The 21,162-nt window shown below is 35.5% G+C and overlaps 1 protein-coding gene across 2 annotated transcripts; it reads right to left on the bottom strand.

Moving 5' to 3' along the window:
• Positions 1–1,666: 1,666 nt before the first annotated feature.
• LOC133174289 (PAN2-PAN3 deadenylation complex subunit pan3-like) lies at positions 1,667–19,911 on the bottom strand. Of its 2 annotated transcripts, none has more exons than XM_061309375.1 (18): positions 19,609–19,911; positions 17,351–17,445; positions 16,885–17,118; positions 13,107–13,347; positions 10,934–11,082; positions 10,199–10,264; positions 9,667–9,771; positions 9,154–9,211; positions 8,550–8,708; positions 8,019–8,135; positions 7,664–7,810; positions 7,343–7,499; positions 6,607–6,691; positions 5,343–5,482; positions 4,790–4,919; positions 4,572–4,636; positions 4,090–4,228; positions 1,667–3,510 (listed from the first exon to the last, which is right to left on the bottom strand). In XM_061309375.1, the coding sequence occupies exons 1-18, from the start codon at positions 19,772–19,774 to the stop codon at positions 3,358–3,360; spliced, it is 2,406 nt and encodes an 801-aa protein (XP_061165359.1). In that variant the 5' UTR covers positions 19,775–19,911; the 3' UTR covers positions 1,667–3,357. The 2 variants fall into 2 exon arrangements, with proteins under 2 accessions (XP_061165359.1, XP_061165360.1); XM_061309376.1 differs by having other exon boundaries at positions 17,354–17,445.
• Positions 19,912–21,162: the final 1,251 nt, after the last annotated feature.

Raw genomic sequence — 21,162 nt, 5'->3', positions numbered from 1 at the left:
TGATAGAGCCCCGCCCTAACACCAGAACCCCTGACCCTGGGGCCATGAAATTCACAATTTTGAAAGAGGCACTCTTGCTCATCATAACTATGTACTTAGTTACTTTATTTAATACCCAGGAGCAGAGAAGAAGATTTTCAAAGAATTAATGCATTTTCACTATATAATCAATAGAGCCCCGCCCTTACACCAGAACCCCTAACCCCAGGGCCATGAATTTCACAATTTTGGAAGAGGCACTCTTGCTCATCATAACTATGTACTTAGTTACCTTATTTAATACCCAGAAGCAGAGAAGAAGATTTTCAAAGAAATAATGCACTTTCACTATATGATCTATATAGCCCCACCCTGGGGCCAGAACCCCTGACCCTGGGGCCATGAATTTCACAATTTTGAAAGAGGCACTCTTGCTCATCATAACTATGTACTTAGTTACTTTATTTAATACCCAGGAGCAGAGAAGAAGATTTTCAAAGAATAAATGCATTTTCACTATATAATCTATAAAGCCCCGCCCTAACACCAGAACCCCTGACCCTGGGGCCATGAATTTCATAATTTTGGAAGAGGCACTCTTGCTCTTCATAACTATGTACTTAATTACCTTATTTAATACCCAGGAGCAGAGAAGAAGATTTTCAAAGAAATAATGCACTTTCACTATATGATCTATATAGCCCCACCCTGGGGCCAGAATCCCTGACCCTGGGGCCATGAATTTCATAATTTTGGTAGAGGGCTCAATGCTTATTACAATGATGCCAACAGTTTGACTGCTTGATGTCCAGGAGTAAAGAAGAAGATTTTTAAAGATTGCATTATTTTTGGTGGTTTTAGCCCCACCCCTCAGGCCCCAGGGGGGGCAGGGACCATGAAATTCACAATTTTTGTTCCCCTTCACCCATAGATGCTATATGCCAAATTTGGTCGAAATTGGTTAAACGGTTTCAGAGAAGAAGCTAAAAATGTTCAAATGTTAACGCACGCCGACGGACGAGAACGGATAGCAATAGGTCACCTGAGTGACTCAGTAGACCTAAAAATCTTCATTAGAGGATGCTCTGGTGTTGCGTGAAGACACAGCTTATCTTCAAGTAAAATTTTCACTTAGATAAGATGGCGCATAACCATGATAGATGTTATACACATGGTTTAATCCGAGTTGTCATACCCAGTCTTCTATATTTAAATAATTTAATGTACTAAGCACTTTATATTTTATTCATGATATTATAATATCATTTTATACGGTAAATGCCTCAACTCTGGGCTCTTCATTTTGAATGGATTGGGATTTTATTCATAAAATTACACTTGAGTTTTTGTTCAGATTAACACACTAAAGTTATTTCAGCATCCAAGTGAATTTAGTTGGAAAAAAAGGATTTTTTAAAAATATATATATATATATCACCTGTAGTTATACTATTAGGAACATCTAATAATTTGCAGTTGCCACTAGGAAAGACTTTGCATGTATTTCTGTTCCCATGTATTCTTCTTTTTGATTCTGAACAGGATATATATGACTTGTATAAACATAGACTAGATGACCCCCTTTTTTACATTGCCTCGGTGAATTTATAGAACTTGTTTCAATAACCATCCTGAGTTTATATCGAGTTCCTAGTAATACTGAATTGAGAAAAAGAAAACATTTGAATAATTTCTTCAATATTTTATTATTTTTTATTTGATATTTTTTAACATTTTGTCATCATAAAAATATTTCACCTGTACACTTGTCTTCAGATTCTGTACAGGTCAACAACAGAAAAAAAAAACATGCTGCCAAGTTTTGTTAAAATTAATCAGTATTTCAATGTTGCTGATAGACAAACATACAATGGGAAATCCGAGAACTTTTGCATGTCCAACATTTATCAAAACCAACCTTACCAATTTGCCTCCAGATTTTTCTATTGACCAATGTCATTTTCTCATTGCGGACATGAAAAGAATCTTCATTTCAAACAGAGATCATATGGCTGGCAACATTGAAACACTTTCATAATAAATAACACCCCTTCACAGTAAAACAGTGATTTAAGTGATTGATAAACATGTGAGATTTTCACAATGCTTCCATTTATCACCCTGGTTTAACATCACACTAATGTTTTAACTGCGTACATTGTGTGAATCTTCTAGGCTTTAATAAAGTCTAAATGTAAACCAAGGCATTCATTTGAACCTAAGTAGCACAATTTAAAATATAATAATACCATTAAAAATGTTATCACAACATTTGGGCTTAATGAGAAACATAATGACCCTTAAAAAAAATCTAAATTTCTCTTTTTCTCACACTTTTGTTTTATCCATAGTAATCTTAATATTAAAGTCAATTTAAAATTCATGATTTAAATAAAATTCTCCATTTCATTGCCTGAAATTTTAACATTTAACACATTTGAACACAAGGCGCCCTTTGACATACAATGCGACATGCGAAAATTTGCATTAAATACAAATATTGCACAAATGCAAAAACTAAGAATTTGAATCAGTTCACATGTTAACATGGGCAGGATATGTAGGTAAAGCTGTCGTTTATGTGAGCAGATAATCCGACACACACACCAACATTGTCAACCTAATAAGGCCAACGTAGTCTGTAGGAGTTTCGTCCCTTTGGAAATAATACAAATTAAGACTGTCTGTCAGAGCCATTGTAAGACTACAGGAGCAGTGCATCATTTAGACAGAAACACATCAAAACTGCTAGCCGCATACCACACATCTACATGTGGTGTTCTTCTGAAAAATGGAACCAAGATACACCCTCTCCATAAAATGTCCACTTCCCAGGCCATACTGCTGCCATTTATACGTGTGTTTCCACAATGCCCAAAACTCATCACAATTAAATCAACAGTAATATCTATCAACAATAAAAATGCATTAAATACAAGTAAATACACAAAATAATAAATTTCTCTCCAGAATGTCTGCCTCCCAAGGGGGGCATAATTGACATGCTATTCATTATGTTTAAGCAATTAAAAAATAAATTAACATTTGCTCTGAATCCATTCATTTCCACCACTGATTCCTAGAGGAATACTTCAGTGGAGATTGCTGCCTAGGGTCTGACAAGCACTTGAATTAGAGCACATTACTCCATAAATCAGCCTCCAAACATAACATTCTGCCATTGTAAGCGAGATCTGAGCAGTCAATATTGCAACTTTAAACACAAATATAAAAATTTTGATCAGATTAATATCAAGTCATGTGTCCTTTGGTTCAAATACTGACCAGCACTTTTTTTGCAAAGAGGAAAAGTTTTGTAAGATCTTCAGGGTCATGAGAAAGAAAACAATTTTGATACAGATCTAAATTTCCCAGTGGCTACGTGAACGTGGTATGGCTCTGGCTTGTTGTTGTGAGTAGTTCACTGAATGCACGCTCAAAGTTCTGCTTGAGTTCAGCATAAGTCACCACTAACACACTCTGTTCATCTCTTGACGTCAGACAAATCCTCTCTGGGGAGCCCGAGTCCAACTGAAATGCCATTAAAAAATGATCATTTTGTGGTGTAATGAACTCTAATAATTTTATGAAGTTGTATTAATCAGATAAATTTATCCTGAGACATTTACACACTTGCTGTAGCATGAGCTATCTTAGTCTTACTGTGGTGAGCTACATTTGTGTGAATTCTACAGTTAATGCATTTACATTCTCCCTTCTTACAAAACAGAAGTATATGTCCCATTCTTTATTTTAATGAGACATGGGAAAATGAGGGCTGTATTTCTTGAAAGAAAGAAAAAGACTTTATGACCCATTGTTTTCCTATGCTATTTTGACACTCGTCTATATGGGCCATATTCCATCATTGTAACACCCGTGTTCTTGTTCTTACCTTATTCAGACACTGGACAATGTGGGCCATATCAATCCAGGGGGCACCTGTCTTATCAACTGTGTTCTTACCTTATTCAGACACTGAACAATGTGGGCCATGTCAATCCAGGGGGCACCTGTCTCATCCACCTGTGCTCTTACCTTATTCAGACACTGAACAATGTGGGCCATGTCAATCCAGGGGGCACCTGTCTCATCCACTTGTGTTCTTACCTTATTCAGACACTGGACAATGTGGGCCATGTCAATCCAGGGGGCACCTGTCTCATCCACTTGGTGGAAAAGGTAATCCCTGAACAACTTCAGCATGTATCTGTCCCCAGTCTCTGACCACTGCATGTCCAGGTTATATCTGAAAGTGTCATATTCACATACCATTGAGTATAAGGTTTGCATTGCTGTCTTACACAAAATAGGTTGCTGTGAAAAAATCCCCCCCCCCCCCCCCCAAACCATGCAAACTGATTTCTTAATATAACTGATTCCTTGTGAAGTTTTTTCAGCAAGCATCACCATTACACTCCATTGCAACAAACGAGCCACTCAAACAATTCTTTTGATAAAGTATACAACAGTTTGCAATTTTTAAGGAAAACAATTTTGAAATATTACTAAAATTTCATCTGTGCACACTCTATCAAGGTTTTCATCTCAGTTATTTATTTTAGTCAGATCAATTCCCAAATGTTACTTACTCTGGTCTTTCGTTAATAGTTCCCAACTTGGCCAGAAGACGGAATAAGCGTCCATTTTCAACTTCCTGTATAACATGTTAACAATTGTCAAATATTCAAAAGACAATGTTCAGACATTTCAACAATGGCTTCATTAAAACATTTAAAGTAAGAAATTCTACAATTTATTTTAAAGACTGTAGATGGAATCAGGAAGAACATTCTATCTGCCAGTTTACCTTGGTTAATTCATTCTCGATGACATCACTTCTCAACTGAGCCGAGTCAAGCTGGGTGTAGAATCGAGCCCCAATCATGGGCATGATGTCATTAATACTGCGAGGTCGACTCTGATTGGTCAATAGGTACCTACAATTGACCAATTGTGAGAAACAATGCAAAGTCTACCAAATTAATGACAACATTACCATAACATACAAATCAATTACATGGAACACATGTAAATTGAACATACAATCTTAGAGATTCTATATTTCTAACGTTACATTGATGTTAAATAAGGTCTAAACTATAATTTCACCACTGCAAAATTTGAGGGTATCACAAAAGCTACAATAAAAGTATCACAGAAATTGATTTTTATTTTTTGTGAATATGCATATGCAGCTTCGAAAACCTGATAAAAAAAAAAATGGCTTTCAATTATTTTCTAACTTTAATGTTACTTCACAGTTGCAAGGAAAAGAAAGCATTTTTATTTCATTATTACTGTTTTACCTTGCACAGACTTGGTGTTTTGTTCTGTATTCTGACAAAAAAGTGTTGACTTACAGGAAGAAATTTTTCAGGTCAGCTGAGTAATTCCTGGCGATTAGCTCCATTGAGTTCTGGAAGTTGTCTCTCTTTATAGCCATAACAGTGTTACAGGCCAAAGCCAGCACAACTTTACCCAGGTACATCAGATCTTCTTGCTGTAATACAGGTATATACAATTATTCGACCTATCTACATTGAACATGTATAATTAAGGTACAGTGAAACTTGTTGAATCCGGATGTTGTGCATTCCGGCATGTTGTTCCGTCCGGTGTGATATTCTAGTCCCTTGAATTTTCTTTATAATTTATGTTTAATAAATGTTGTTCAATCCGGATCTTGTCTATTCTGTAAACCGGCCGCTATTTAAAGAACTAACTGCTCATAATAAGTACAAATTATCTCCTCTAATCCAGCTACTTATTTTTACCTGTGCCCGCTGGTCATTAGAGAAGTGCCGCGTGGGGTAATTGTCCCGTTAATGATCTATCCTGCATCGACAGTTTAGATTTTAACAAATGTGATAAAAAAATCATTAATCGCTCAAGTAAGGCGAGGAAACTTGCAAAAGAACGAGTGATAGTGACGGTTGTGTGTAGCATTTCTGTAGAAAAACTTAGAGACTTATTCATGACCTCCTTTCTACTTTCGTTTTGCATGCACAACGTGCAACTCGAATTACTTCCCTATGTATCGGTAGTTTACAACGACCATAACGACAGAAGATTTTGGTCAAATATTCATTATAACATTTGAAATTAACAAATACACTGTCTAAATATTCAAACATATTAATTTTAAAAGAAAGAAATTAATTAGGAATCTGTCCCTATCAAAATAATATTTACAGCTACGATGAGGTTTTGGAGTGTGTTTAAAACATTTAATGATTTTCAAATTTAATAAATGACCAAGAAATATTATATTTCATTACTGAATAAAAAACTTGAACAGAAATGAAAATTCTGAAGAACAGAGTTCAAAACAAACGAAATAGACGATTTTTCAAGTGAAACGTAAAAAATGACACATTTGATCAAGTATTTATTTACCACTCTTTGTTTATATCTATGTAATTTTTAACTTGCTATAACGGTTTAATTTTCTCCAATCCGGATATTGTCTAATCCAGCCAAAAACTTTGGAACCACTGGTCGTCGGATTAGACAAGTTTTACTGTATTTGAAAAGCAAAAGAATTAGCACTAAAGGCATGCATTTTACATTTATGTAAACCCAGGTTTATTATTATAGATTTTATCAACTGACTTTATTTTATACCTGATAGTGCTGTATGGCTACTAAAGGGTTTCCCTGACTGTCAAACGTCAACACGTCCAAAATACCAACACAATTTAACCGTATCCTAGAACACAATATCAAACACTTACAATTACACCAACATTGTTTTTGAAAGTTCAAAAATAACAAAATACTCTAAAAATAAATCTTTCAAGATCTTAATACCTATAGAATTACTTGAACTAAGTTTGTCATGAAAGAACTTGATTTACATTATTGTTGTAGACATTTACCTTGAATCTTCCATGTTAATGCGTGCCTTGATTTACATTATTGTTATAGACATTTACCTTGTATCTTCTGTGTTAATGCATACCTTGATTTACATTATTGTTATAGACATTTACCATGTACCTTCCATGTTAATGCGTACCTTGATTTACATTATTGTTATAGACATTTACCTTGTATCTTCCATGTTAGAGCATACCTTGATTTACATTATTGTTATAGACATTTATTGTGTATCTTCCATGTTAATGCGAACCTTGATTTACATTATTGTTATAGACATTTACCTTGTATCTTCCATGTTAGAGCATACCTTGATTTACATTATTGTTATAGACATTTATTGTGTATCTTCCATGTTACTGCGTACCTTGATTTACATTATTGTTATAGACATTTACCTTGTATCTTCCATGTTAATGCATACCTTGATTTACATTATTGTTATAGACATTTACCTTGTATCTTCAATGTTAATGCGTACCTCGATTTGCTGTAGATGAGAATCTTGCTGGGGTCCATGGTTCTAAATGCCAGGCCAGCAGCATGTATGGCCCTCAGAGCCGAGCTCAGCTGGACGACATAAGCCCAGATCATGCTCTCTGGAAGTAACCCTGCGTGCTGCCTCGGTCCGTTTAGTCCTTTAGAAATACATATAAAATACATCAAATCAATACGATAATGCAAATGTTTACATAAATTCTTAGACTAATGTATCACAAATTTACACATCTAAAAGACAAGCAGTACTACTTCCCAGTATTTCAGGTAAAATAATCAATCCCAGATGTTCTGAGTTGTCTACCTTTGTTGCCGGAGTTGTATGACCTGGATGACCCCCCACCCTCCATGTTAAATGAACTGTTGTATCCATTCATTCCACCAGGTCCACTGAAATGCTTCAACGTCAGAGTCTCCGCTCCAGGGAAAAAGTCATACACAAACACAATGGCTGAAATCATCAAAATCACAAGGATAAGAAACTGACACAAGCTGAAATTTCTTTATCTGAGTATCAATAATTTTTTTCTAATTTTACTTGCAATATCCCCAATAATTAAAACATGTATGAATAAGAAAACAATACATAAGATTATCTCCCTTTAGAAATTAAATCTGCCATTTAGAGAGAAAGGATAGGGTGATTGCAGTACACTTACAATTATCCCCAAAAGCTTTAGTAGTGAACACCTCTCGCAGCTGTACAATGTTTGGGTGGTACATCTTTTTCCACATGTCAATAATGCTCATACATTTGGTGTTTGACAACCTGAAGCCTGCAAAAGAAAACAATTTTCATTTTTGTAAATTATTGGCACAATTAAATTTGAAGTTCTTAAATATCATTTAACATGAATTAGTTCTTATGTGTTTCTCCTTTGTCATCAGTATCAAAAGGTTAATCTAAAAAGCTAGAACTTCACTTTGGATTTTGTCCAGCTCACTGTAAAATGTCTAATTGTTTTTGTTTTGTTTTTTTTTTGTTTTGTGCAAAATATTAGCTTATATAATTCAGAGATTAAAATGAAAAAGGTAAATTCTTAAATCATCAGCATAGTTGAATATTTTTCCTAATTAAAGGAACAAATCTTGCAATTTTTTAATACAAAAAATTTCCTTGCATCTAAATAATGTTGCGAGTATAATGTGCTTTTATTAGCAATATATTTACACATAGTTGTGACCCTTACCATGAACTCGGCGCAAACAGTAAGTCAGCCCGTCTTTGAGATTGACCGCTTTATAACATGTGGTGGGGTAGCCGAAGGTGTTGGATTTCTGCATTGGGTTGGCAAGTGGGGGTTCTAAGGGGAAAAGGTTATAGTAGTTGTCCACTTCTGAGGGAATATCTGAAATCATAAAAGCATTTTTTTTTATCACTTTACAAGGCATCAGGAATTACTTCTGAAAAGTTTTTCAAAAAAAAAAAAAATCCTTATATTCCAAAGTTTCTAAAAAGAGCAAAATCAAGGACTAATTAACATTCAAGAACAGTATTTCTAGGAGTGAAACAGTTTCACCAAGGTATTTTTGTCAAATAATCAAGATCAGTAAATTCATCCTAGTCATTTTCTGCTAGTCAATTTTTCCATAAATTAAGTCACTGCTTTCACTGCAGTGAAACAAGACATAACAACTTTAAATAAGATATGTATCGCATCATGAAGATGGCATATCACTTCACCTCTAGTATACACAATCAAACCTCAATCTCTTAAACTTGATGAGACCGGTGTTCGAGATGCCGAAGCTCAATTGTAAATAAAAAATAAACATTTTTATTTGGCCCATTACCTGTAACTTTGGTTGTGTCCAATTGTGCCATCGTTAAAGCATGTCTATTCAGGATATCCTGTTAAAGCACATTTACATTTGTTAAATATATCGGTAAACCTATATGTTCCAAGGGACAGAACTCTAAACAGCATCATTTGGAATGTGTACAGAAAGATGTTGAAATAACTAACTTAATATGATATGCTCAAATCAATTTTTTTTTCCCTAGTTACTGCTTAAGATTAAAACGGAAAATTTAATTTACAAAATGTGTATACAAGTTTATAGCAAAGTCCAGGGATGGACAATTTTTCTTTTATAAACATTATTCATTATTTCCTCTAAGTTTCTAATACTATTCGAAACCGAGGGGAATGAAAATTACGTCGCTATAAGCGTAAATTCATTATAAGTGTGTTCGCTATAAGTGTGTATTACTGTACTTGAATTTTCTAACTATATAACATTTGTACAAGTGTGTGAATGGAATCACAGATAAGTACTGCTATACAATAACTTAATATTACCCACCATTTTGAGTTCGTCTGGCATGTGGAACTGTGGCATGTTCTTTTTGACTGTTAAGTGGGCTATGTGTGGTGGGAGACTCGGAAACATGGAGAAATTCGGCAGTTGCTAAAAAAACATCACATATTTATCATCTTAATTTGTTATCATTTCTCTACCTTTTTTGTCAGGATTGACATTACACTTACAAGAGCTCCATAGAAAATAAAATTCATAAAATCATAAGTAATTCTCAGAGAATATAAACCAACATGACATATTAACTGTGATGCTGTGTAAATCTTTCATATCAAAAGAAGAAAATCAGGAAATTGTTGCAAAAAACTAAGATACATGTATTTAAGACAACCATATCTTTCGATCACATTTATGTCAAGAAAATGAACATTATTCAAACTATATTTTTTTATGCTTACAGCTTAATACATTTGAATTAAAGAGAAAAATCAACAGGCCTCCAAACAATATCTTGAATTGCCTGAGACCTAAGAATCTTTGGCACTTCTGTCTGGGCCCACCACAGTGTAATACTTACATTGGCCTCCTGCTGGGGGTTAAAGTCCTCAGGGGAATAAAAATATGTAGTGCCACCTACGTTCTCCTAAAAAATTAAGATGAAAAATTCAATAAAACATAAGAAATATGAACTGTTTCAGAAAGATTAAATGATATACTTCGGGATGTTTACATTTACAAGTATATGTATATATACTAATTCAAAGAATTCCATATTATGAATTATGCTGATATGCACATCTCTGTGCTATGAAAGCAGTATTCACAATCTGTGGAATTAGGATGAAAGCTTATGCTAACGAGTGTATTCTTTCCTAGTATACATTTGAAATCATTGCTTTTGATAAACTGTTCTTCTAACATTCAAATACTCTCAGTGTGAGATAAATCTGGGAAATACCTCTCCCCCCCCCCCCCCCCCCCAAGTCTTCGTTTATTTAAATGTATGCTGGAACTGTTTGATTTTGTTTGGTGTGTTGATTCCCCCCCCCCCCCCCCTCCATCTTTGTGTAGTTACTTGTATGGTGATACTTTTTGACTTTTAGAGCGTGCTGGGTAATAACCCCCCCCCCCCCCCCCAACCCCCAATCTGTAGTTACCTGTACAGTTGCACTTTTTGATTTTTGGGATATATTAGGGACACCCCCCCCACCCCCCGAATTTTTATGTTGTTACCTGTATGGTGGCACTGTTTGGTTTTTTGGGTGTGTTGGGTATCACCCCCCTCCCCATTCTTTATTCTTTATGTAGTTACCTGTATGGTGGCACTGTTTGATTTTTTGGGTGTGTTGGTTTGCTTGAGGGGTGCTATAGGGGAGGCAGTCCGTCGCATCATAAGGGGGGAGTTGGAAGGAGACAGGTGAGGGCTATGGCTTGGACTGGTGGTGGGCAGACTCACCCCACCTGAAAAAGACCAACATTAATCATATATATATATATATATATATATATATATATATATATATATATATATATATATATATATATATATATATATATACACACACATAGATACAGTCAAACCTCTCGAACTCCATGGGACCGAGGAAAAACTTCGAAATATCTGATGATTCAAGATATTGAAGGTAAAATACGTAAAGAATAAGTCGTTGGGACTTCCAAATCACTTCGACAAATCCATGGTATTTGAGATATCAGTGTTCGAGATACCGAAGTTCAACTGTATCTTTAAGTACTTGCTGCATTACAAGTCAACGGTTAATGTCAATCAAAATACACTGAAAGAACAACATAGGAGTAACCAGCAACTTAATTATCTTATTACATTGCACAGGTACTTGTGGACAGGACCCCCCCCGATATTCAACCCCTGGGCATGTTGGACATTTTTTTCACAAATTATATTTTTTACACTTATTCATCATGTGTACCATAGGAAAAAATCGTGAAAAACCCAAAATAATCGTTCCACACAAAAATACTCCACTATATACATTATAAGAGAGAAAGGTATGCCACTCCGATTTGTTTACGTTGTACCCCCACTGGTCTTTCTGGGTTTAAAAACATGTATTTATTTTATTTTAACCTAAAATGTCGGTTCACACTGTCTCTACATATATTTCTGTCTTAGTTCATGCTATCGGATTGACTCTGCGTCTCGTAAGAATTCCACAATTTCTCCTTAAACAGCATTGCAGTCAGTGCGTTGAAAAATCCTTAGGTAAACGCAACGGAAGTGCATAGAGAATATATTACCTTTTATGATAACACCCGAGAGAGATTATTACGTCACCAAAACTCTCTCGGACGTTATCGTAATAAGTGATACATTCTTGGTGTACTTCCGTGCTTCATTGGTAACTACATGTATCTCTCATATACTGATGAAATGAGATTGTTCTCTACATACTGTCATAAAATAAATAGACAAAAACACCTCACACTTCAATACTTGTATGCAGTAACTACAGGGGATTAGTTTTGACACTTACTCTCTGCAGGCACTAAAGGAGGGGTGGGTTTTAGAGAAACTAGCTGAGAGCTTTGGTTTCAGACACTTATTTGTAGGCACTAAATGAGGGGTGGGTTTATAGATACTAGACAGTCAGGGGTGAGACTGAAATCCGTCATTTCTGAAAAATGATGGATAATCGTCATATTAACTAACTACGTATTTTCGTCATTTTTGTCAATATGACTTACTATCGTCATATTTTCTTTTTCAACTTAATTCTTCTATCCTGGTTACATAAAAGCGAAATTTGAATTCACCGCTGAAAGAAGAGTGTTTATGCAAGTTTCATTTCATCCGGGTCACTAATTACTGCCGACCACGTGCGTTAGAACATCAACATGTAAGGTGAAAGTTATTATTTAGCGGTAAAATGTCGAATTTTTTTAGAACTAATTCGCCATTTTTACATGGCTTTTAGCCCTGTAAAAACATATAGTACACCGTCTGGAAGAATACGTACTTGTAGAGAAAAGTCTCGACAAAAAGTTAAAGCCATAAAAAAGAAGTGTGCCCCGTAAAACAAGTGAGATATTTCAGTGCGCCAAGACCCTCCATTTTGAAAAAAGATGGAATATCGTCATTTTCGTCTTCTTTCCTATTTAATGCAAATAAATTGACAAATAACTCTTCCATTCTTATTTTTGCTTGGGAAATTTGTACTGTCAACATAACCAGTATTGTAGTCAACTGTATTAGAGAAATGAAGTTTGTTTACGATGTTTTTTGTCCTTTTTTCAGTTGGTGGATCTAACATTTTTCAAAGAGAGGTAACTCGGTATTCTACGAACACTCTAAATTTTTATGACTGTTTTTCGTCATTTTCTTAAAAATGACGAGTTTAAGTCATAATAAAAATTTTATTTTATGACTAAAAATCGTCATTTTAAAAATGACGGATTTCAGTCTCACCCCTGACTGATAGATGAGAGCTTTGGTTTCAGAAACTTACTTGTAGGCACTAAATGAGGGGGTGGGGTGTTTGACATCATCATATTGTTGGGTGGTACCCCAGCTGCCATGCTGTGATTTTCCTGACCTCCAGACATCATCATGGGTGGTGGTGGTGGTGGCCCATTAGTATGGGGCGGGACGTATCCATTTCCATTGATAGTGGAGAAGTTAGGAGAGCTAGCACTATGGCTTAAAGATGACGACTTTGGGATAAACTCATTGGCAATTGGGTTTGGTCCCTGTAAAAACAAGTCACAGGCCAATAAACAGAAAGAACAATTCTATCATTCATTGATTGTCAAATCTATGGGTGTAAGGATATACCAATATACTGGTATATTGTGATACATTTTGCTTGAAGTAGGTTATAGGAAAAGGAATCAGGAATACCAGTTTTTCCAAACAGGTTTGAAAATTAGAATTCGCATCACGTACATATAAGTGTTTATAACATGTAATAGGTTTTTTGAGAAAAAGAATTTAGTATAATATAGATTTAGTATATGTAGATTGATAAATACATTTATTACTAACAATAGTACAGTGACAGGGGTTTTTCGCTGCCCCATGTAGGGCCAAATTTAGGCCCCATTCCAAATCACAAAAACGCTCCTCTTTCCCAAATATGAATTGTGTAGTAACTATTCATATGCACCAAAATTTGTAACAAACTTGTGTGAAACAAGCATGGTCCAGGTATGAAATTAATGGAATATTAAACTAAAATTTTCAGAGCATGATTCTGATGATGACTGTTTGTTAAATGATATATTCTCTGATTGACAGTCCTCAATATTTTTAAATAAAAAATCAAACATATTCATTTGTATTGTTTACTTCTTGAATATTGTCATGAGGCCAACTTTAAAATAATGTTTGTTTGCCCTCTCCAGACTCAGGATGAAAATATTGGGTTGGTAGGTAGGTGAGAAATGTTTTTCCCCTAGAAAATTTCAACACCAATGCTGAATTTTCAAAATCTATTTTCTGGAATGCATAAAAAATACTTGCTTTCTGGAGGTTAAAAAAAGTTTTGAGTCGGGTCATTTTAATTTTAGCCAGTCGGTCGGGAGAGGGCAACCAACAATTTTCTAATGATGTCCGAGTTATAATTTCTCAATTAGTAATAAATAATCATAAAATTCCCAGTTCCAAAGGCTCATACCCCTTTCTGAAAATGTGATAACTTAAAAATAAGCGATATGTATCAATACATGTCATGATAGGCAAGTCTAAGTATTGATATATTGATACACTTTTTGTGTATAATACTTGTCCTTATGTTAATCAGACAGTATTTAATGTAGCTATTTATTTTAAATCTTACCTTAAACTTTAAAGGAATAAAATCCATGAGTGAGGGAATAAGGAAGGTAAAAACTGAAGCAATATTCAAATACACAAACATAGGTAATCAAAGATTACGAAGCTCACCTCGACGAAGGCTATCTATAAGTAAGGCAAATCTCACATCATATTTTTTCTAGTTAGTGTTCATCCCAAAATCAATATCCATACAAGTTTGGTTTAAGAAGGACTTATAGATACTTGGAAATAGACCTGCTCAAAAAACTTCTAACCTGTTTACTAATCAAGAAAATTTTGGACAGTTCCAACATCCAAAGCAAGTCTGGAAGTTTTCATCCTTAGATGTACCATCCAAGCTGTTTAATCATAACATGCCATAGTATTATATAGCTACTCCAAAAACATTACTCTGGTCACCCATCTGGAAAATGTAGGTCAGATTCAGAATCCAAAACAAGTCTGAAAGTGTCCATCCTAAGATACATCATCCATGCTAATTTGATTAAAATATGGCTAAAATTCACTCATCTGGAAAATCTAGGTCAGATTCAGCATCCGAAGCAATTGTGGTAGTGTCCATCCCTAGATGCATCATCCATGCAAGTTTGGTCCAGGTAGGGCTTATAGTTACTTGGGAATAGACCTGCTCCAAATATAGGTCAGATCCAGCATCTGAAACAAGTGTGGTAGTGTCGATCCCTAGATGCATCATCCATGTAAGTTTGGTCCAGGTAGGGCTTATAGTTACTTGGGAATAGACCTGCTCCAAATATAGGTCAGATCCAGCATCCGAAGCAAGTGTGGTAATGTCCATCTCTAGATGCATCATCCATGCAACTTTGGTTCAGGTAGGGCTTATAGTTACTTGGGAATGGACTTGCTCCAAAAACTTTAACCTGGTCTATCATCTGGAAAATCTAGGTCAGATCCAGCATCTGAAGCAAGTGTGGTAGTGTCCATCTCTAGATGCATCATCCATGCAAGTTTGGTTCAGGTAGGGCTTATAGTTACTTGGGAATGGACCTGCTCCAAAAACTTTAACCTGGTCACTCAACTGGAAAATCTAGGTCAGATCCAGCATCTGAAGCAAGTGTGGTAGTGTCCATCCCTAGATGCATCATCCATGCAAGTTTGGTTCAGGTAAAGCTTATAGTTACTTGGGAATGGACCTGCTCCAAAAACTTTAACCTGGTCACTCATCTGGAAAATCTAGGTCAGATCCAGCATCTGAAGCAAGTGTGGTAGTGTCCATCCCTAGATGCATCATCCATGTAAGTTTGGTTCAGGTAGGGCTTATAGTTACTTGGGAATGGACCTGCTCCAAAAACTTTAACCTGGTCACTCAACTGGAAAATCTAGGTCAGATCCAGCATCTGAAACAAGTGTGGTAGTGTCCATCCCTAGATGCATCATCCATGCAAGTTTGGTTCTGGAAAGGCTTATAGTTCCTTGGGAATGGACCTGCTCCAAAAACTTTAACCTGGTCACTCATCTGGTAAATCTAGGTCAGATCCAGCATCTGAAGCAAGTGTGGTAGTGTCCATCCCTAGATGCATCATCCATGCAACTTTGGTTCAGGTAAGGCTTATAGTTACTTGGGAATGGACCTGCTCCAAAAACTTTAACATGGTCACTTATCCGGAAAATCTAGGTCAGATCCAGCATCTGAAGCAAGTGTGGTAGTGTCCATCCCTAGATGCATCATCCATGTAAGTTTGGTTCAGGTAGGGCTTATAGTTACTTGGGAATGGACCTGCTCCAAAAACTTTAACCTGGTCACTCAACTGGAAAATCTAGGTCAGATCCAGCATCTGAAACAAGTGTGGTAGTGTCCATCCCTAGATGCATCATCCATGCAAGTTTGGTTCTGGAAAGGCTTATAGTTCCTTGGGAATGGACCTGCTCCAAAAACTTTAACCTGGTCACTCATCTGGTAAATCTAGGTCAGATCCAGCATCTGAAGCAAGTGTGGTAGTGTCCATCTCTAGATGCATCATCCATGCAAGTTTGGTTCAGGCAGGGCTTATAGTTACTTGGGAATGGACCTGCTCCAAAAACTTTAACATGGTCACTCATCTGGAAAATGTAGGTCAGATCCAGCATCTGAAGCAAGTGTGGTTGTGTCCATCCCTAGATGCATCATCCATGTAAGTTTGGTTCAGGTAGGGCTTGTAGTTACTTGGGAATGGACCTGCTCCAAAAACTTTAACCTGGTCACTCATCTGGAAAATCTAGGTCAGATCCAGCATCCGAAGCAAGTGTGGTAGTGTCCATCCCTAGATGCATCATCCATGCAAGTTTGGTCCAGGTAGGGCTTGTAGTTACTTGGGAATTGACTTGCTCCTAAAACTTTAACCTGGGACGCCGACGCTAACGCCGACGCCGACGCCGACGCCAACGCCGGGGGTATAGCATAAGCTCATCTCGACTTCGTCGAGGTGAGCTAAAAATTAAACACAATGGTATACCTTAGTACTGCTTGGAATCTGTAGGTTTAAAGCTGCAAAATCTGAAGCCAATCCATGATCCATCCTAGCACTGTCTGACCGGAAGTTATCTACCCTCATCTGTCCCCCTGGGGGACAGTCTAGTCTTCCCTCCCCAGAGGCCAAGTCCATACGAGGGGGATTACCAGGACCAAAGTTTGGCCCATGGCCAGAGGGACCCAGCATGCTCCTCCCAGGGCGTCCCAAGGGGGGTCTCTGGAAAATTTTACATGTATCTTTCTTTTGCAGAAATATCAGGTAATACAATAGCTTTTGCTTTAAATTTTGTGAAGACTTATAAATAGTTTATATTTTTGTTCAAAATTTTACATATTTTATATAACCTCATAAATAAAACATGAAAAATGTTGCTTCTGCGATATTATTTTCTTCACATAATATGACATTTTATGAAATCTTAAGATTTTTTTATTTTTGCAAAACTTACAACAGAGAAAGGGTTAAAATCAGGAACAGTATTTTCTCCTCCAAATGTTGCATTGAAGTACTGATCCCCATTGTTCCCTAAAGAATCTGGCATACCTGAAAATTCATATAATTAATATTTATATATGCTAACTATGTACATACTGAAATAAACATTGCAATAACCCTCCCTAAATTAAATCTATGATTGGCCCTAGAGATGTGCCATTACACAAACCTGCTACATCTCCATTTAATCCAATTCTCTTTATATAAAACATTAAGTCAAAAGCCATTCTTGTTATGTTTGTATACAGATGTGCTATCTAAACTGACCTACTTTTGGATGTTGATGTTAAAGTTCAGATCAGATCACCTGACTCTGATAAGCCAGTCTTTGACTGGATCTTAAACTATAAAGTAAGTTTCTTAATATGTATATATACATATATATATTTTACAGTGATTTAATTTTTATTTTAATCATTGGGAATAATAAGTAAAATACATGCACCCTTTCATAAAACCCTGTCATGCTCCACATTTAGAATTCAATCTATCAAATAGTCAGTGTACATACCCCCATCTTTTTTTTTTCCAAAATGTTTAATACTATGATGCTTTCTGTTTTATCTACATGTGCAAAATTTGACACTAAAAATTACCATTTACTCCATGAAATCAACAAATTAACAAATTATGAGTTATCAATCATTATCCCAAAATCGTTTTTTAAATGCACATTCCTTCATCAAGCTCAAAATTTTATAATCATCATTTTTTGAAGCATTGTATTTTGTACATATTTTGGCATAAAAATATTAGTGCATATTGAAATACAAAGGCTTACAATTGTTTATCGTGTAATAAAAGGAAACTTTCAAAATAAAAATTAATTTAGGAAAAAAATGTGGAAAAATAACTTTTTTTTCAGGATCAAGTCATAAGCCCATAAATTTGTGCTCTTTTTAACACATGGCACCTTTCAAAAAAATTTCACAAATGATCAAGTTTTTTAAATTTATTTTAGTTAATCTGCTTAACTTTTTAATTCAATTCACAGTCATCAAGGAAAAATCTATAAAATGTCCACAAACACAGAAAATTTTATGAAAACAGAACTTAATTGAACTGGTTATTTTATATTATCAAGTAGTAATCCCTAGAATTTTGAGTTAATCGATCAACTACTGACTAAAATACTCTACTTTTCATTTTACACAACTTATCAACCATGACACTGAATTTAATGTTTAAAATAAAAGTAAAATAGGAAAACAAAGTTTTATGATCAAATGATAACTGCATTTATTTATGCCATCAAATGTCAGGGGGAATTGATTTTTTGATAAAATGGCTTACTTTAACCTGTTTTTATTTATTTCACTGACATCTATGAACTGCAGCATTGCAAGTTTTCTATTTAAAATAAATGTTAACCCCCTCCCCCTTGTATTAATTTTACTGTCCTTCTTTAAAAACACCATAATGAAGAATTAACATAAAAATAATGTAGTTAGACAAGTGTTATCTAAAAAAGAAAAAACATAAAAGACTTACTAGAACTAAATTTCCACTGCAAAATCTCACTACAGTATATTTTACTCCAGCATGCCAGAGGTTCATGGCGAGATACTTTCGACTTGGCGCCGCATATATAAGGCATGTAGGGACATTAACCGAGACTCTTACTTGTAGGAGTACAGTATATCCCTACTTATGCAATACATATTGATCAAGAAAATGTTTTAAAATTTTTCATTCTCTAAATGTAATTAAGAAATTCAAGCAGCTAAATGGACTGTTGAGAAGTATGGAGATATTTGTTACTTTGTTTTCAAAGATATTTTTTTTTACTTTTTCTGATCAAGTATCTGATTTCTTATGCATTTATAATCAACAGAACTGTCAACATGATCAGAATAATTCTGAGAGTAAATAAATACTACCAACTCATGATACAAAGTGACTTTTTTGTCTTAAACATTCAGGACCTTTGTTCACACACAGAAGAGGAATACATTATTACCACATTCATAAACTTACCATTTAAGCATAAACCTACATAATATGTGCGCTAAACTATTACACCCAAATATTAGTTTAAACATCTGCCATATCAAAAGAAACTCCTAAAACATTGGTATTCATTGTTTGACCTAGTTTTGAAATATTTGTTTACAAGCAAATTTAGACTGGTCTCTTACCAACCTCGAGATTTATGACGAGCAAAAAACGCATGGAATGAAATAGAAAAAAAAATTAAGTGAAAAGGCACACCCTGGTTTTCTGAAGAATGCATCGGTCCATTGGAAAAAGGTTTTTGAAATCCTACGCCTGGGTTCTGGTGGAGAAATTGGCATTCGTCGCCATAAACACAGTTCCCATTATTTACAAAGAAACGGCAAAGCGCCGGCTTTCTCCCCGATGGATTTGAAGTTGTCATGTCAATTTTAAACCAACTATTTGCAGATCGCGGCTATCATGGCTTGATCTTCAACATAAAACAAATGAACAATTTTCACCAAATGTTTCAGGTTCTTTAATTTTATTGCAGTGCGCATGTTCACAGTGGAACTCTGGGGCGATCATTGTCAGACAGGCGCTTCTGGAAAATCAGTGAAAGCTAATTACAGAAAAGTAGTACCTTTTCCTGACATTCCCATATAAGCCATAAGCATGAGGCCAAAATAACAACCATTCTCATGTGAGACTCCAAGACATTTTGAAAAAATTGCCATAAATTGTTTTCCTAGAACGTGTTTACAATGTTTCATTATTAAAAATATATAAAAAATTAGAATTTGTATTTTCGTGTAATAATAATAATACTTTCGTGTTTGAGCTGTCTGGTATATAAATGTACATTCTACAAAATGAAAAGATTTAGTTGAAATGATTTATTTGAATAGTGAACTTCGTACAAATGCATGGGTTTCTAAATAACATCTACGTCATCAAAAAATCACGACCACATTTATATTAATATGCTCTGGGCCTGGCAGTTAAGAGAAAAACAATGCAAGATAATAACTTTTTTTTTTACATTGTTTACTGTGCATCGATCTTATCTATGAGATTAATTTCAGTTAATAGCCAGTCCAGCAACAACAAAATACCAGTTCTATAATAGCTGCTCTTTGGGTTTGTCATTCATTTGAATATAAGAAATAAAGTATGTTTTTCAGAGAAGCTTTAAAGAAATTTTGGTTTCTTCTACATGTAATTCTTCTGTGCGTTTCGTCACCAGAAATTTGGCACCGGCGGGATAAACTCTCTCCCTCTCCATATACCGAGCATACTTCTCAATGTTTCTTGGTTGCCAATTACTTGAAGACGAATTGTCAATGGTAAATACAATCACTTTGTTTCCTGTAGGACCACACGTCGGAAACATGACGGCTTTCTCCAGTTCCACCGAGGAAGATACGAACGACATCCAGGCAAACTTAGTCCCAACTTGATATTTTTCGAGGTCTTCACCAGAAACTTGCATTCTACGGTAGGTGACTCTTCGCTCTTTGTGGAGCTTGTTCCAAAACAGGAGTAGAAGCTGATAAACGAGAACGTAGGGTCCCAACGCTAAATCATCTGCCGTTGGTTTGTAGTCTGTCTGACGCTGGCGCCTGAGTGCTGTATTGAGGTGATCGTACAGATAGGTCTCTTCTTGAGTATAGGTATTAATGATGGCTGCATAAAACTCTTCTTTAGTTTTACAATTGCTAATCTTCCGACATGTCTGATCACAAATAACATACACGGACTCATGGACTTTATCACGTATCAGTTTCCAGTGGTCACCCGAGGAATCAAGTTTGGCGAAAACGTATTTCA

The sequence above is a fragment of the Saccostrea echinata genome, unplaced genomic scaffold, assembly GCF_033153115.1.
Source record: "Saccostrea echinata isolate AGI-Se365-2 ecotype Australia unplaced genomic scaffold, CSIRO_AGI_Sech_v1 ptg000057l, whole genome shotgun sequence".
NCBI classification, from domain to species: domain Eukaryota; kingdom Metazoa; phylum Mollusca; class Bivalvia; order Ostreida; family Ostreidae; genus Saccostrea; species Saccostrea echinata.
The sequence above is the reverse complement of the archived record's forward strand: the minus strand, read 5'-3'. Positions and strand labels throughout refer to the sequence as shown.

Coding starts and splice junctions, on each gene's coding strand:
- LOC133174289 (XM_061309375.1), bottom strand. CDS start 19,774: ATGACAACTTCAAATCCATCGGGGAGAAAGCCGGCGCTTTGCCGTTTC. Junction 7,500..7,663: donor ATACAACTCCGGCAACAAAG/GTAGACAACTCA, acceptor GTATTTCTAAAG/GACTAAACGGACCGAGGCAG. Junction 3,511..4,089: donor TTGTCCAGTGTCTGAATAAG/GTAAGAACACAA, acceptor ATGGCATTTCAG/TTGGACTCGGGCTCCCCAGA.